Raw genomic sequence first — 18,243 nt, forward strand, 5'->3', positions numbered from 1 at the left:
GGAGAGAGAGGGGCGGGGCCAAGCTCTAAATCTGAATGGATACACGGAGCTGCAGCTCGGCTTGGGTGCCCCCATAGCAAGCTGCTTGATGTGGGGGCACTCGACATTAGGGAGGGGCCAGGAGCAGCGAAGAGGGACCTGAGAAGAAGAGGTTCAAATCAGAGTAATAAAAACATTACACAGAGGAGGTAAATATAACATGTTTGCTATTAAAAAAAAAAGATGAGACTTAACAATTACTTTAATATGTACAGTCTGGAGGAAAGGAGGACAAGAGGATTAAAACGTTTAAATACATCAAGGGCATGAATAAGGTTCAGTGGGCCGTAATGAAGCAGAGATCAAGAACACAGAGACATAACCTCAAACTAGCAGGAGGAACATTCAAAGCTAATCTTAGAAAGCTTTATTTTACTGAAAGAATAGACTTCCAGAAGAGCAGAAGAGGCAGTGAGTGAGCCAACAGTACATGTATCTATACTGTATATATAAATAAATAAATATATATACATATATATATATATATATATATATATATTTATATTACCAGAAATATTGGGACACCTGCCTTTACATGCACATGAACTTTGATGGCATCCCAGTCTTAGTCTGTAGGGTTCAATATTGAGTTGGCCCACCCTTTGTAGCTATAACAGCTTCAACTCTTCTGGGAAGGCTGTCCACAAGGTTTAGGAGTGTGTCTATGGGAATGTTTGACCATTCTTCCAGAAGCACATTTGTGAGGTCAGGCACTGATGTTGGATCAGAAGGCCCCTCTAATTCATCCCAAAGATGTTCTATTGGGTTGAGGTTAGGACTCTGTGCAGGCCAGGCAAGTCCACCCCAAACTTGCTCATCCATGTCTTTATGGACTTTGCTTTGTGAACTGGTGCGCAGTCGTGTTGGAACATGAAGGGGCCAACAGGAAATGTTTTTTTCCTCCCATCCCTCTACAATCTACATTTCTATGATTTTACTGTCAGGGCTGAAAAAAATCAGTATAGTAATCACAATTATAAAAATAACTGCATCAATAATAATAACAACAATTTAAATCTAATATTGCATGTTTTCTAATTAACACTTATACATCTTATTTTCTATTTTGTGCAGGGTGCATCAGTTATTAGAATGTTGTCCTCGTTTCTCACTGAACCTCTTTTTGTTGAAGGGCTGCAAGTAAGTATCTCCTATCAATGATCAATATGGTAAAACATTCATAATCTGTGCTTTTTTAAGGTAAAGGTGTAAAGACATTGCCAGATCTGCTTCTCAAAAAAAAAAACACCCAAACGTCTCTCAGCTGAGTTTATTCACATTCACAAATGCAATTTTTATGATGGCCATAGACAGGAAATACTATTGAGGTGTCCACCCATCGATAGATACATTGACTGGACATTATAGTGGTTATAAATAGAAACCATTTTTAATACATGTGTATTTTTTTGTATTACGCTTTACTGTCCAGGAGAAAAATATGATCGTAAGAGCAAAAAGATTGTTTGGCCATATGCTGATCAGTTTTGCACAAAATTAATCAATGACACAGTGTTTTGATAATTCTTAGATCTGATCATATTGTCTATGAAGAGTCGTTCAACCAGATTATTACATGTGCAGTCACCCCTAGACCCCCCCCCCCCCCTTGATCGGTTTCTATCTATAAAATTCATGGACTGGAAAGATGTTTGGAGGATAACTACGTTTCTTAAGGGCCGTAGAAACTTTGGCTATGAGTAAAGACTGAACTCATTTGTCTAACCTTTGTAAAGGGATATTTAAAGCATATCTAAACCAAATAACAAAAGTATCCCACATAATTGGTTCTGGCATTTTCAGCTTCAAAAACTGGTTGTTTGCATTTCCAAAAGTACAAAGTATCAAAAAAAATCACCAATGAGATAATGAGTTATGTCACTGCTTCTGGGTTCAGGAATTACTTTTCAAATGAATGGGCTGCCCTAATACAACGCATATCAAAGGGAACAAATGTATGTACAATTAATGCACTGTAGCAGACTGGTGTGAATGGGCTCTATCAGTTTTCAAAGTCTTTTCATGCCACCTATATATACTGTATACTAATACTGACTTTGTTTTATTTTATTTTTTTAGACCTACTTGAAAGCTTTTGCAAATAATAATACGGTATACACTGATCTATGGAATCATTTACAGGCGGTAATTTAACCTTCTTTATTGTAGTGCATATAAGAACTGAAGAACTCACTGTGAATATTTAATATGAAACACATAGATTGTTCCAGTAGAAAGTTTTATGGGCCACAAATATCAAGCTGGTTTGTGGATCATGAGTCTTGGGATAAACACATTTGTCATGTTACAGTTGCTAAATAGTTATGAGACCCAGTAGTTCTAATGATATCGTCCTAACCTTATACATGTAATAGAACATACCAAATACAATTAATGCAAGGTCATACTTGCAAACTACATAGATGATTACAACCTTGGAAATAGTTTGGTTTGCTCTGACAGAACCACATTATCTCAGGAAGGCCTGTGTTAGAGATATGTAAACCCAGACATATTCTGACCTTTTTTTAGGATAGGACACATCACTAGCAATTGGTTAAAATAGCAAACGCTTTTTTAAATGATTGTTCTGCTGGTCATGTGACCACTTTTTTTCCTCCCCACTCCACATTGCCCGGTTTGGTAGATGGAGCTAAGCTTCCTCAGCAGAACACGTCCTCCTCCCCGGGTTATCAGAGTGTAGCAGAGATCTCGATTAAGGCAATGTATCCACCCTGCAGGCATTGCTTCCCTTCACATGTGCAGCAGAATGGATCAAGCCCTTTAGTATGCCGATCTGCTTACTTGTAAAAAAAAAAAAAAACAGAAGCGTGCGCACTGTGGTGGCAACCAGTGGCAGCCCGTCAACGAGTGATGCAGGGGCGCCGCCCCCTCTGGGGTTTACCGGGAGGAGGGCTACTTTGACATGTTGAAAGTTGGTTAAAGATATATCGCAAATTGATAACGAGGGGAAGTAGTTTAGTCGTACTAGTCTACTCCACTGTTGGTCATGTTGTCATTTATTAAAAAATGAGAAGATTGGAAACCGTATTTCATTCATATCATATGTGTGTGCAGGGCGCCGGACTAATGGGTGCCTATTGGGTCCGTAGACTTTTAAAGTGCATGTGATTTGAGGCTGAGCTCTGGTTGGTTTGTTTTGGATTGTCCTCCCACTTTTTAATTTTTGGCGAATCAATGTTGTTTTTGTGTTTTGGTCTTCTGTGATTAGACTGTTCTCAGTGAGTCTCATTCCCGCTTAGCAGATTGTCGTTTGACTGGCAAGTGCTGGTCAATGTGGAGGCAGGCGAGGTGTCTCGAGGTGGAGGAAGGTTCGGTTTTGTCTTTGTAGCAGTGCCCCTTTATGATGCGTTCAGATGAAGAGGAGAAGGGGAGGATGGGGAAGCTTTGACAGGGTTGATTCAGCATCAGTCGGGTGGTCACGTGAGTGATTGCCTTGATTGCTTGGCTCATGCTGATAGTACTGCTGTAGGGCTGTTACTGATGATAAGGCTACTGCTGATAGTGGGCCCACATTGGGCTCGGATGCGCTGATTCATGGTGCATTTGTTGCATTCTTTGACAGTTGACTTTGACATTTACTATATCTTGCCTGGCAGTGATGATGCATGGTCACCTTATGGATGGCTATTTGTAGTCTTGCATTGCTAGCAGTTTAACTTTTCAGTTTGTTTGCGTTCCCCCAAATTTTTTTTAGCACCAGCCACTACTGCTGGTGGCAACGCTGCAGAGGCTGAATGAGCCTGCAGATCATCAAGAAAGATATATTGACTGGCAGAATTAACACGTCATTTATCTAAAAGCAAAGAATAAATATTAAATATTTTTAGGGATGTTTACTGGATGTTTAATGTTTTTTGAGTGTGGGGGGAGGGGGTTTACAACCATTTTAAATCTACCCTTGCCAGGTGATAGGCATCACAGTCTCATTCATGAGTGTAAAACACTGAAGCCAAGATTCTCTTTATTCTGCTTTTGCACTCCTCAAAACACTTAAGACTTGGTTCACACCAATGCTTGTTGTGGTTGATGTATTTTTCCGATGCATTTTGCGTTTTTTTCCCATGCACCTTTGACGTGTATTTATTGTTTTTAAAATACGTTTTGCATTTCTGGGAGGTGTCCGTTGTGGGATAAACCAGCAAAAACATATAAAAAATGCAAGCACTGCATTTTTAATTCTTTCTGTTAAAGTCATTGGAACCAAAAATGCAACCTGCTGTGGAAAAATAAGTCCCTGACCCTTTTCCAAAAAACGTCCTGGTGGAAAAGGCATAGATGTGAACGTGACCATAGGAAATCATGTTAAATGAACTGTAGAGCATTTCTGCAAAAACACACTGAAAAATGCATAGGTGTGAACCAGGCTGATAAAATAAAATAGTAATAGTTTAAAAGTTAAATCCACCCTTTAGAAAAAATAAATTGCATTTGTCATTTTTTTTTTTCAATTGGATCCTGCAGACTCTTCCTCCAGCTCCTTGCCCTAACCAAGGTTTAGACTTTCAGTTAGAGACCCGGAGGGTGTGTCAATGGACTATGAGTGAGGTAGTCACCGCATTTATGTTTCATTGATAATTACTCTAGCAACTAGTCTGTCTCTCGCATTGCCAGATAGGAGTTGTAGTTCATTCACAGATCTCTGTAAATAAATGACAGAGCTGGCAGGGCGAAGCCCTGCACAGTTACACAAAATTCAAAACTGTCAGCTGCCGTTGGGAAGAAGAACCCCTGCATGCTGTCAAAAGAAGAGTTTTTTTGTAGGGGGTGGGCAGTTTGGCACCATGCTACATGGCATACCCTAAATATGGTTGTAATATGTAAACATGCTTCAATATGTGGAGTTAGCCTTTAATTTGCCCTGCATCTATAAGAGCTCATAGCAGAGCACAATGTACACTTAGCATAACCATGTACTGTTTCACGCTCTAGAACATGTACCAGGAAAGTGTGTTATCTCCCAAAGTCTGCCAAATGCTGCACTAATGGTTGATGCCTTGCAGTGCACACTCAATATAACAAGCAAATGACATCATAACATCTGATACTTAAGATTTTTGCATTTAGTCCAATGGGAGACAACATATTCTAATGGGTATAAATGAACATTTGATTTTGGACCAAACCAAATATACCTGAACCAAAACTGCAACTGGACAAATTCTCACTAACTGTTCCATTACCTATCTAGTTTTCAATGTTTGTTTCTTTTTCTTTTGTGTGATGGAAAGCCAACAAATTACATTGTGCAGTATCAGTAACAGAGCCTATTTTTTATTTATTTTTAGGCTGTAGATAAGCAAGACAAGGTAAATCTTAGCAATATGACCATTAGTCAAATTATGGACACCTGGGTCTTGCAAATGGGTTTCCCGGTGGTAACAGTGGATACAACAATAGGTGCTTTACAACAGAGGCACTTCCTTCTAGATCCAGATTCAGTCGTGGATCGTCCATCACCATTTAAGTAAGTTGGTATATTTTGAAACAATAGACTAATGCATGAGTATTTATGTTTTAGAATTATAAATGATAGAAATGTTCAGAGGAAGAAAAAGAAGAAAGCTTGTAGCACCCTCTTGCTGTGGGTTGTTAAGCCAGCTCCCATGCCAAGGTCTGCAGTAATATTTTAAGTGATGACAGGTCCTAAACTCTAATACCCATCCCTCCGGTTCACTGATTTTGTCCGGGTTCCCGTGCACTTTGACCCTAGGAAATCATATGCTTACACACTTATGAGAGGCCTCTCTGTCTCCAATACACCCAGGCTCAGTCCACAGAGGGTTCTGTTGGACCCTAAAGCCCATGAGACATGGTAAACCAGGTTGCTGGGCGCGTGCACCCAGGGAAACCAAGCAGGTGAACCAACAACTGGACCACACTGATCCCTGATTCTTAGACGGCTCTCCACCCACTTTTTTGACAAATAAGCATGCCTTCAAAGACCCTCAAAAATTGAATTCTCCTTTAACCCTATAACTGCCTGTCACCCTTCTACCCCGTTATATGGTCCCTTTGCCTATGCCATTGTCTTAGTTTTCTCCAGGCCCTTTTAACCTTTTGCACTTTCTCTAATTTTTTTCCTGCCTATAACTCTGAAGTTTGTAAATATAATATTTTCATGGAGGAGGTTCCAATAGTAACAAATAAAGCACTATTACATGAACATATAAAAGGACAGTATTTGTTCTGGTTATTTATTTTCTCTCCTTCTTCACATCAGGGTCCTCCACCCTCCCCTCTTTCACATCAGAGTCCTCAGCCCTCCCCCTTCACATCAGAATCCTCAACCCCCCCCTTTTAACATCATAATTCTCAGCTCCCCCCCCAACCCCCAAACATTTTGTACCTTCCAATCTTCATCACAGCACAGCTGTGGCAGTATGGCAGTGGGCGGGAAGTGGAGAAGGTCTAAACAGAGGCAGACTTCCATCCCCTTCTGAATGCTGGTGCTGCCCTAAATGCCATCTGCCCTGGTGTGTTTCCATTAAACTGGTGGCTGGCCCGCCTGTGATGCTGTGCAAAACTACTGGACCCAGCATGCACCCCTGACAACCCCAAATGGAACATCAGGGTGCCGTTGCATCCAAGTTGATAAATATTGCTGTAGGTGAATGGTCAGTGAATGGTTTATTTGGTGGTGTGTTCCTTCACAGTGATCTTTACAATTATATTCATGGCATGTTTTGCTAGTATATGTACAAATAGAAATATCTCACTAAATAGCTGATGCTTAAGGCTTTCTCATCCCAAAAATATATTTAACTTTTTCAAGGGGTCTATTTAACCACTATTCTTTTTATCTCTGTTTTTTTTTTTTGTAAATATAATATAAATGCCCTGAGTATTATGCTAAATCAAGCTTTTTTTTAAAACGACAACCTGGGCTGATATTTGACATGAAATGCTCATTTATTTTCTTTTTTCTGTATGTACTAAAATGGATATAAATTTAAAAAAAAATTAAAAAATAGATATTCAGTGTCTCTATTATATCCATGGGGATGAAGTATGTTAGGACCATCTAAAAACTTGACTCTGTTATGGCCATGAGGGTGGCTGGTCATATTGCCACTGGGGTCCCACATAGCAGGAAAAACCCAATTGATATTTAAAGTAGATCTATGGTCGCATCATAAACTTTTTTTAAAAATAAAATCAGCATTGTAATAAAAATACAAACATTAGTTATTTTTGACAATCCAATTTAAGCTTACATGAAAATGCTCCATACATGTTGACTTCTGCCTGTCTGCTGGCCATCTCTTTCTTCAACCTTATGGATTTCCTGCATGCTTGTTTTCCTTTAAGTTCTAAGAACTACATATCCCATGGCACCTTGCTGCCGGCAAAGCTTTAATTTCTGTATTGACTCCGCCTCCTGAAACTCTTCCTCTCAGCACCTTTGTAGTTCAGAGGGCAGGCTCTGTGAAATGTGTGGCAAAGCAGTGCCTACTCATAGTGAAATGAATATGTGTCAAAGAAAGAAAAATGTGTGGGATCCTCACAAAGTAAGTGTACAAAATTCAAGATAATTCAAAACAATAGGAGTAGGCTAGAAATTATTGAAAATCAGTGTAGAAATGAATAGATGATTGTAAATTTTGACCATAGTTTAAATCTGAACCTCACCTGCTCAAAACAGAGTAACCAGTATTAGGTGATGTTACGATTTAAATAGGATTATCAAACAGATAATCACTGGCTAAATCTTGCAGCCTCAACCTCTGCCCACATTTCCAGAATTCACCTCTTCCTGACTAATGGCACCACAAAACAACTTATTCACGGCTTGGTTATATCGCACCTTGACTACGGCGACTTCCTGCTTACTGGCCTGCCTTTACACAGGCTATCCCCCATTCAGTCTAATAATATTGCTACTGCTAGACTTATACACCTTACTAACCGATCCTTGACCACTGCCCCTCTCTGTCAATCCAATCACTGGCTTCCACTAGCTCACCGTATAAAATTCAAAACACTAACCACAATGTAATAACTATCCGCAACATCGACCCCAGCTACATCACCAACCTCATCACCCAAATCATCCTCTCCACTCTTCCCAAGACCTCTTGTTTTCTAGCTCCCTCATCACCTCTAGGGATGATCGAACTTTTGAAAAGTTTGGTTCGGCCAGAACATCCGAACTTCCCGAAAGTTCGGCCCGGATTTCAGAACCCCATTGAAATCAATGGGACCCGAACTTCGGTAACCAAAAACACAATTTTTAAGCCCTAAAACCAAATAAATGCCCCTAAAAAGTGCCTAGGGTTCTGGGTCATGCTCCATTAACTATTAATCACACAAAAAAAGTTCTTAAAAATTGTCATTTTTGATAAAATAGCCAATTATTGAAAAAAAAGAGAGATTTTTTGATTTTGACTTTGGATTTAGTATCTGGGGGGTCTAAAAAGTGTACATGTGAAGTTTCAGCTCTGTAGCATGTCCAGAACCATGAAAAAAAAAAAGATAATTTTTCAGTAGAACAGGGATGTGGGACCCTCCTTTTACACCTATATGATCTTTTGTTCTGGTTCTGGACATGCTACAGAGCTGAAACTTCACAGGTACACCTTTTAGATCCCCCAGACACAAAATCACACAAAAAAGTTCTTAAAAATTGTCATTTTTGATAAAAAAAAGCCAATTATTGAAAATTTAAAAAAAAAAAAGAGATTTTTGGATTTCGTATCTGGGGGGTCTAAAAAGTGTACATGTGAAGTTTCAGCTCTGTAGCATGTCCAGAACCATAAAAAAAAAGATTGTTTGTATTAGAAAACTTTCAGCACAGGAGGTTGGCTTCGCTGCTGTAACACCTGGCCAGTTTAATAGCAGGCATTTTTTTGGGTTCTTTGCAGTCAGGAAAAACATCTGAACTTGTGTATAGTGGTATATATACACACATAATTATATGTATATAGACACCTAGCCATATATAGGTGTGATAGTAGCAGAAATATATTACTGTAAATGATTTCATTAGCGCAAGCATATATTTCTGCTACTATCACACCTATATATGTCTAGGGGTATATATACAGACATATATGTGTATATATACCCCCTATACACATGTTCAGATGTCATGTCTGACATCAAACATGTCCTCAAAAAAGCACTGGCAGTGGCAGCCCTGCAGCATGAAAAATGCTTGGCTGGTGAGAAGCCATATTCCTGTCCCGAAGCAATTCAGAGAAATGATCATTTCTCTATAGCGGTCACCCTGCTATGGAAGGGTTTTGTCACCCTTCCACAGCAGTCACTGTTAGTTAACCCTACACTACACTACGGTCCCTTTACACTTAACACTTTCCCTACAGAAACTAAATTTTTGAAGCTAACTTAAGTGTAAAGGAGCACTCTAACTACACTAGATATCCCTTTCCTCACACTAATAAATGCTAAATGACACTTTTAAAGTAAAATTAACAGAACTGCTTCCACTCTCTTCCATGTCCAGTATAACAATGCTAGGAATATGGCGGGGGCGATCTTATATACTGGGGGGCGTATTCACTAATGATTGGTCTAGGGACCCCCTAGTCACTCCAATCACATTCCTAGCATTCTCCTGCCCCCTCAATTGGCTTTTGCTAATGGTTCTGGTCCAATCACAGGCTTTTAAAGCCCATTTCCTGAAGCATTGCATTTTGGTCGGTTCTGGTTGCCGAATTCCGAACTTTTTGGGCAAAAAGTTCTAAATTCGGCCAAACCTCGAACACCCAATGTTCGGGCCGAACCAATGGTGGACCTGAACCGTTCGATCATCCCTAATCACCTCCTCCGATGCTCGCCTCCAGGACTTCTCTAGAACCTCTCCCATTCTCTGGAACCACCTACCTCTGTGTCCGGTCAGCTCCTACCCTGTCCACCCTTGGGTGATCTTTGAAAACCCATTGCCTATCCAACCTCCACCTAAAAACTGTGCTTGACAACAAATCATCCCCTGCAGCTATCACCCTTTGTACCACCTCCCCCTCCCCCTCCCTTTAGATTGTAAGTTCCATGAGCAGGACCCTCCTATTCCCTCTCTATTGAACTGTATTTTAAATGTGCTTCCTCCATTTATGCACAAACTGTTGGAGCTATATAAATCATGTATAATAATAATAATATGTTTAATATTCCCATAAACAAACCAGGCTGTAGTTTACTAAAGTTTAATTGAAATGTTTTAAATCTATTTCAGTTATGTCTGGAAGGTACCTATTTCATATCTTAAGAATAATGGACAAAGTGGAACTTTCTGGCTTACCGGGAACATAGGTATGTAACATATTATCAGGGGCAATCCAGACAAGCATTACTGACACATGCAGAAACTTCAGGTAGTTCTTACTACTGTACTTTAAGAATCTGTTGCTAAGGCGGCAACAAATTCTTAATGAATTACTGCCAGTTCTCAATTTAGGAAACTGGTTGTATTTAGGACTATCTCTGAGCTGGCGTACAGAAGGTAGCAGGTCATGTCTGTGCTTGGGATGGTGTCATATATCTGACAGCTTCCACACAGTGCTTTGTCCCTGGCCCCATTCCAACTGTTGGATGGAGATTCCCTGGTCCAAAGCTCATCGTAAATGGAGACACAGGTGATGTCATTACCCAAATATGGACAATGCGCAAGGCAGTGAGTGGATTTGAAAGCTGTTATTGAACTGCAGTTAATCATAGGTAAAGCAGGCCTGATGGGGAATTAGTCTCTCATTTCCCTATCAGGATCCACCCACCCCAGTGCAAAACTCATCAGCCAGGTGCCTGTTAATGTGATGGGTTCAGTGGCTGGGGAGAGAGGGCTAAAGGGAGGGCACTGAGGAGGGAGTGCCCAGTGTGTCCGGGGGCAGACATGGACAGATTCATGTACTTGTTTCTGACACCCTGAAGGATCTCTAAAGATTTTGCATTACTCCATATTTGTGCTTAATGCAAATCCAAAAAGCACATAAACACCCAACACATGCATCATGCACCTAAGGCTGGCCATAGATTAAGCAAATTTCTTTCCTGCAACCACTGATCGAGTCATTGTGTTCTCCCGCTGCTGGGGCAGGGGAAGCCGTCCTTGCCAGGAGAACACAGTGAATATTGCTAGTGGCTATAACAGCCACTTGAAATAATCGCATGTAAATCTGGCAGGCTGGTTGTACCCAAGTTGATTAATCGATCAACTTAGCTACATTCAGCCTGCCCATATATGGTTTGAACCGTCTATGGTCAGCTTAAGTGCAACATGTTGGAGTGAATGGGCTACATTACAATCATTCAATCAATAGATTTTCCAATGCTTAAACATTTTGCCTTTGACAGAAAATTCTGCTTGGAGAAATGCACGATGCTGGCAAAACAAGGCAACTGCTCCACTATCATTTTGATTCCTGCAGCTGCTCATACTTCCTTTGTTCCCACAACACTCCATTTAGTGTTGGAAACAAAAGAGAAATACCTGCTACTTCCAGATACAGGGGAGCATGTCATTTTTTTCCCTCCAATGTGCCAGCTCTGTTACTTGCTAATTGGCCACTCAGGCACCAGCGCCATCCCATGAGGACAGGTGGATTTCTGTGTAAGTTCTGATTAGGACTGCCGTGAAGCTTACACAGGGATATTTCTCCTTGCTCCTGTCCCATGAACAGAATGCAGACAAGAAAGGAGATGTTTAGCATAAGCTACTTTAGATGCTTTAATTTGTACCTGTTGCTTTGTACTGCTTGGGCAAAAGCACAGTTTCCCTTTAAAGCTGAAGCTTAGTATACATTTTTTGGGGGGAATAAAGTGTCATACACATTAGTAATGTGTAATGGCGTAATGGGGGGTGATGTACTAAATGCAAATATGAGAAAAATCCCCACACTATCATTATTTTTCACCATTTACTTAGCGCAGGACTCTTCTGGTTTTTATGTACTAAATGCAAATAGACTGTGCACTTTGCAAAGTGCATTTGCACTGTGCAACTGCAGTTGCTCCAGAGCTTAGTAAATTAGGTAAAGATTCACTTTGCAAAGAATACCGGATCACATGCATGGAAAATAAAAAAACATAATTTTTTCTTACACATGATTGGATGGTGGAAATCAGCAGAGCTTCTTCTCATTTATTAAGGTCGGGAGCAACTGCTCTTGCAGAGTGCAAATGCACTTTGCAAAGTGCACAGACTATTTGCCTATATATATATATATATATATATATATATATATACACACATATACACACAAATAATGTGTAATAATAATAGTAATAATAATGTGTAATGGTGTGTATCCCTTTACCTGCAGGTGTCTGTCTGCTACATATCTCTCCTCCTCAAAGGTGCTTGATACTCAACAACTGTCTTCTGGTGCTATAAAAGTATATTGCAGCCTTGGCTACACAGTTAAGTTGTGCCGCCCGCCCCCTCTGCCTTCTCTACTATTTATAGAATTCATCTTACTATAATTCCACATTGCATCACTGTGTGTGAATGGGAGGAGGAGATCTGTCAGTCAACTGCTCCATCACCCATTCACAGAACACAAAGCATTGTGGGATTGAAATAAAACAAGTTTTGCAAATAGCAGATAGACAAGGGGTGGGCAGAAGGGATGGCTGCCCTGGGCACTGTGCTATCATGTGAGGTGAGGGGGGACCATGAGGATATTGAGGGGGGGGGGGATTTATGTTGGAAGGGGAAATCTGGGGCAGCAGGAGGTAAGTATTGTTCTAGGAGAGGACATTTTGGGGGAGTGGTGATTTAGGGGGATTTGTGTTAGGCAGGGGATGGGGGAAGAAGGTTTGTGCTAGGCGGGAGGATTTGGGGGGAATTTGTGCTGGGAGGGGGAAATTTGAAGTGGGGGAGAGAAGATGAGTACCAGGAGGGCACATTTTAGGGGTAGAGGATTTGTACTAGAAGGGGTACATTTTTTTTGGGGGGGGGCATTTGAGCTAAGGGGATTTGGGGGGTGGGAATTTATGCTAAGGGGGTAATCATGCAGATTAGTGCTTAGTGTTTTTGTGGGAGGGTTTTTGCTGACACACAATGCTCATACATCTTGGGGGGGGGGGGGGGGCATTTTGGCATGTTCGCCCTGGGCTCTAGATGACCGGCACTGGCCACGGCTTGGATAAGGCACTGGAGGAAGATTTGTAGCAGAAGAACCTGCCTGCTAGTAACAGGATATATAGCATTACACATATTAATGTGTATGGTTCTGTATTCCACTCCCCCCCCTCCCCCTCAAGAAAAAGAGGATACTAAACTTCAGCCTTGTAGAGAACATGTTCCCAGGCTTTAGTCATAAAAGTATTTACATATTCTCTTTAAAACCATCCAGAATCCACCGACAAAGCATTCAACCTGCAGTTGACCTCCTTCTCACCTGTTTTAAATGGGTTTTGCATTCTCATAGACTTGCAGGGTCTAAACAGGCTTTAAAGGATATGTTTATTTTTTAAAAAAAAAATAAAATAATGAATGCACATTTTCTTTGCAGGTAAAAAAAAAAAGGGGCATTTATTTTTTTACGAGCCTGCAGAGCATTGTAGGTGCAATGTCAGGCTCCTGCAGACTCTCAGAATAGCTTTCTGTCAGTACCTCCAATACAGGCAGGCAGTTACTTGAGAGCAGGAAGGTCAATGAACTACGAGAGAGCTCACCAGACACTATGCAGTTTCTTTGAGAACTGCAAGTTGTCATCCGCCATAGATGATGGTACTTATATGCTGTTCATTCACAGAAACTGTGAATGAATGACATGCCCATTTGTTTTCAAATTGGGACAGTAGGTGCGGGGAGAACATTCCCTGCTGTCACAGGAAAGGGGGGGGGTTGGGGGGAGAGAGGAGGTGGATAAATATGGGATTAACATGTAACATTTTTAGAAATGTGAACTTAGCCTTTAAAACAAGCCCTTACTGACCAATGTAGCTGCAAGTACTGTGGAGTAAATAATTCTCAATTATTTAAATCAGAAAAAAAATGTAGAGGAGCTCTGATTTCAGTGCTTTTGTTGTAAACTGTGAAGATGCAGTTAGAGAAGTCAGGGATGGCTGGTTTCACAGATTGAAAAAAAAAATAAATACTTTGAAGTCCATAGTCTGGTCACAGGCGCACTTAAAGGGTATAATATGATTTACCGAAATAACTTCATCAAAACATCTAATTTGTGTTTCTTCTATATTCCAGATAGTGATAATGCATTTAGCGTAACTCAAGATGAGTGGATTCTGGTTAACCTTGATGTTGCTGGATACTACAGAGTTAACTATGATGACAGGAATTGGGACAACCTTCTGAAACAGCTAGAAAATGATCGTTCTGTAAGTAGACGATATCCTAGTAATTGGGTAGTACTTCATCTGACTATGCTTAGTAGGGTTGATTTCTTAACCTCCCTGGCGGTATGATTATGTCAGGAATTACATACCAAAAGCGGTACAATTGTTTTCATGGAAATTTGGCGTTATGTATTATAGGCCTACAATTCTTAGTAATTACTGACTTAAACCTGACCAAAACAAGACTCTAGTAGACATCCCAGATGTGATAAATTTGAAACACAAACGCGTGAATTATAATCGAATCAATAATATTATTTTATTATTTAATATATAATATATATAATAAAATTATATTATTGATTAGATTATAATTCATGCATTATATATAGATATATGTGTGTGTGTATATATATATATATATATATATATATATAAAATATATAACGCATGAATTATAATTGATTCAATAATATAATTTTATATATATATATATATGTGTGTGTGTGTATATATATATATATATATATATATATACACACATATATATATATATATATATATATATATATATATATACCGGTACACACATATATATGCATATATATATATATATATATATATATATATATATATATATATAATATAAAATGTGTTTTGTGTTTTGTGCAACGTTTTTTTTTTTTTTTTTTTTTTAATTTCCCTCCCTAGTTCCGCTCCCATGCAGCATTGCTGCTGCAGGGAACGGAACTAGGAAGTGATCATACCGACGGAGGACGGAGGAGCGGCGGGACTCTCGGCTGGCGATCTCAGCAATGAGAGATCATCGCTGGATTGCCAGGAGAAGGTAAGAGAACACCGCTGCGCTCTCTGCACATCCACCCCGAGCGTGACTCGGGGTTACCGCTTCTGATAGAAAAAATCAACCCCGAGTCACGCTCGGGATTACCGCCAAGGTGGTTAAGCCCTGGTTAACACTAGAATGCAGTGCAATCCGTTCAGGTTCCCCACACAGCATTCAAACCACACTGCCCTTGCGATCTGCAGAAACCCCCAATGACACCCCAAATGCAGTGTGGATCACGTGGTACAAAGCAACAAAGCAAACCGGTTGCAGTGCATTTCTAAAATTGGTTCATGCACTACTTTGGCATACCTCCCAACTTTTGAACTTCAGAATGAGGGACACTTGAGGGAGGAAGTGACCTGGGGCACGTGTAGAGTGCAGAGTTCCAATCGGAACAGAAAAGTCTATTAAATCCCCAGTTTCTGGAATTGCTGAAAGTTCAGGACACAGACTGGTGGCACTTGGGCCCAGTGCCAACACTTTTGTAGGTGATTTATAATCCAAATCCTCTTCCGATGGAAAGTCCATTAAATTTGTAATCCGTGGTTTGGGAATGAAGATGGCTTCCTCTTCTCCCATACCTTTATCCAGCGGCTGATCAGATGCATTCCTCCATCCAAGCTCGTCCTGTGCAGAAACAGGTTCGTCAAGGTGAGTCAGCACTTGCTGCATCCGCCATAAGACCACTGCATCCAAAACCGTGGGTGCAGGTGTGCAAAGCACACTATCACTGTGCCACATTGCCGACTCTTCAGTCAGGATTTCTGGACTGTCAGCTGGTACTTCTGGATATTCCCAGGCAAGGGGAGCCCAGGCCTGGTACTGAGCAGAGTCTAGCAGCCGTCTGTAGGTGTTCTTGTACTTAGAAAATATGCTTAGATTGCTGTGCCACAAGCTGGAGTCTCACGGACACAAACCCCAGCAAAATCATAAAAAAAAAAAAAATAGAATAAAAAGCTTCCATTGCAAATGGTTTTGCACAAACAATGAATGAGTTACGCTAAGTGTGGAAGGATTTAGGAGTGCGTTTTTTACAGAGTGCAAGGTTCAGGAGTGCATTGTGTACAGAGTGCAAGGTTCAGGAGTGCATTGTGTACAGAGTGCAAGGTTCAGGGGTGCATTTCATACAGAGTGCAAGGTTCAGGAGTGCGTTTCATACAAAGTGCAAGGTTCAGGAGTGCGTTTCATACAGAGTGCAAGGTTCAGGAGTGTGTTTCATACAGAGTGCAAGGTATAGGAGTGCATTTCATACAGAGTGCAAGGTTCAGGAGTACATAGACTAACAGCTAGCGTTTATACATTGCTGGCCGGGGAAGAAGGTGGCAGGGGTCAGGACCAATTGTAACTACTACATGTGCACCCACAGCGGTGTATAATAAAACTGAATTATACATCGCTGTGAGGGCACATGCAGTAGTTTTAATTGGTCCTGCCCCCTGCCACCTTCTTCCCCGGCCAGCAATGTATAAACGCCAGCTGTTTGTCTATGCACAGGTTGCCTGACAAAGGGGGCGGAGTCCCTGAAATGCATATCGGTTCCGCCTATCCCCGACATCAAAGGTTGGATTTGACAGCTGCACTCACTCTCACTCTCATTACGGCCGTACACCCGCCGACTTGCCCACCAATCCCTTGCTGTGCTGGATGGATGTTCACACTGCTGCATGTCCCACTAGGCTGTTAGTATATAATGGAGAAATGCAGGACAAGGCCCCTGTACACCAGGACCACGGGGCAAAGGTTGAAATGCAGAAAAGTCCCGCCCAATCCTGGACTGTTGGGAAGTATGCCTTTGGTGTGATGCAGTTTGAGCCCATTCAAAATGATGCACAGATGAATAAGCCCTGTGTGAACAAGGCATAATTGTCATGTGTGTCAGATGGCAGGAAAGATAAGATGTCAGATATTTATTATATCTTTTACACAATCTATCTCTGCTCCCATTTGGCATTACCTGCACAATAGCTAAATGTGCCCATATATGTTGTGAACTCACCGACTCCAGGTCTTATCCTCCAGTGACCAGAAAGGCTCTCCCTCAGTCCACCCTTTAGGTCCAGGCTCTTTCTTCCTGAATTAGGCAGGGCCTCCAAGGTACCTTCTATTCTAGCCCAGGGTCTTCAGGCACCCCACCTCCTAGTCTGAGGCCTCCAGACAACCGTCACCTAGTCAAGGGTTTCCAAGCACCCCCCTTCCTAGTCCAGGGTCTCCAAGTACCCTCCTTCCTAGTCTAGGGTCTCCAAGCACCCTCCTTCTTAGTCCAGGATCTCCAAGTACCCTCCTACCAAGTCCAGGGTCTCCAAGCACCCTCCTTCTTAGTCCAGGATCTCCAAGCACCCTCCTTCCTAGTCCACAATCTCCAAGCACCCTCCTTCCTAGTCCAGGGTCTCCAAGCATCCTCCTTCCTAGTCCAGGGTCTCCAAGCACCCTCTTTCCTAGTCCAGGGTCTCCAAGCACCCTCCTTCCTTGTCCAGGATCTCCAAGCATCCTCCTTCCTAGTCCAGGGTCTCCAAGCACCCTCCTTCCTAGTCCAGGGTCTCCAAGCACCCTCTTTCCTAGTCCAGGGTCTCCAAGCACCCTCCTTCCTTGTCCAGGATCTCCAAGCACCCTCCTTCCTAGTCCACCAAGTTATCCTTCTCTTAGTCCAGAGCCTTTATGTGATGAAATAAAACCATTCAAATTATTATAATGACCTTTATAGAAATGAGCCTACATACATACAATTTATAGGGTTGATTCACTAAAGGTATACAGTTTACCTAAGGAATTGTTTCTGACCATGTATAACATTTTATCTTATTTTTCTTTGCAGAAAATTCCTCTTATCAACCGTGCACAGATCATTGATGATGCTTTTAATTTAGCCAGGTCAGTCATAAAGTATAAATATTTCTGCAGAAAATATTTTCTTTGACAATTCACTGCCGTCTTACACTTCACAAAATAAGATTCCTTCCCTAACCACTTTCTCATTTACTATTCAAGAAGATTGGGATCTATAGATTTACAAAACTTTAGAACATTTTGTAGAATTATTTACACAGAATAGAGTGAATTGTGAAAATACCACATTACGACCA

The 18,243-nt window shown here is 41.1% G+C and overlaps 1 protein-coding gene across 1 annotated transcript in view; it reads left to right on the top strand.

Moving 5' to 3' along the window:
- LOC309552339 (aminopeptidase N-like) overlaps positions 1-18,243 on the top strand; it is a 55,898-nt gene that overhangs the window by 16,215 nt on the left and 21,440 nt on the right. Inside the window, exons 8-13 of the mRNA XM_082253252.1 lie at positions 1,114-1,179; positions 2,119-2,184; positions 5,349-5,527; positions 10,256-10,332; positions 14,225-14,358; positions 17,976-18,031. Of these exons, the coding sequence (XP_082109378.1) occupies positions 1,114-1,179; positions 2,119-2,184; positions 5,349-5,527; positions 10,256-10,332; positions 14,225-14,358; positions 17,976-18,031 (578 nt within the window). The remainder of the gene's footprint in view (positions 1-1,113; positions 1,180-2,118; positions 2,185-5,348; positions 5,528-10,255; positions 10,333-14,224; positions 14,359-17,975; positions 18,032-18,243) is intronic.

This window comes from Pelophylax lessonae (genome assembly GCF_965119305.1).
Source record: "Pelophylax lessonae genome assembly, chromosome: 4".
NCBI lineage: Eukaryota > Metazoa > Chordata > Amphibia > Anura > Ranidae > Pelophylax > Pelophylax lessonae.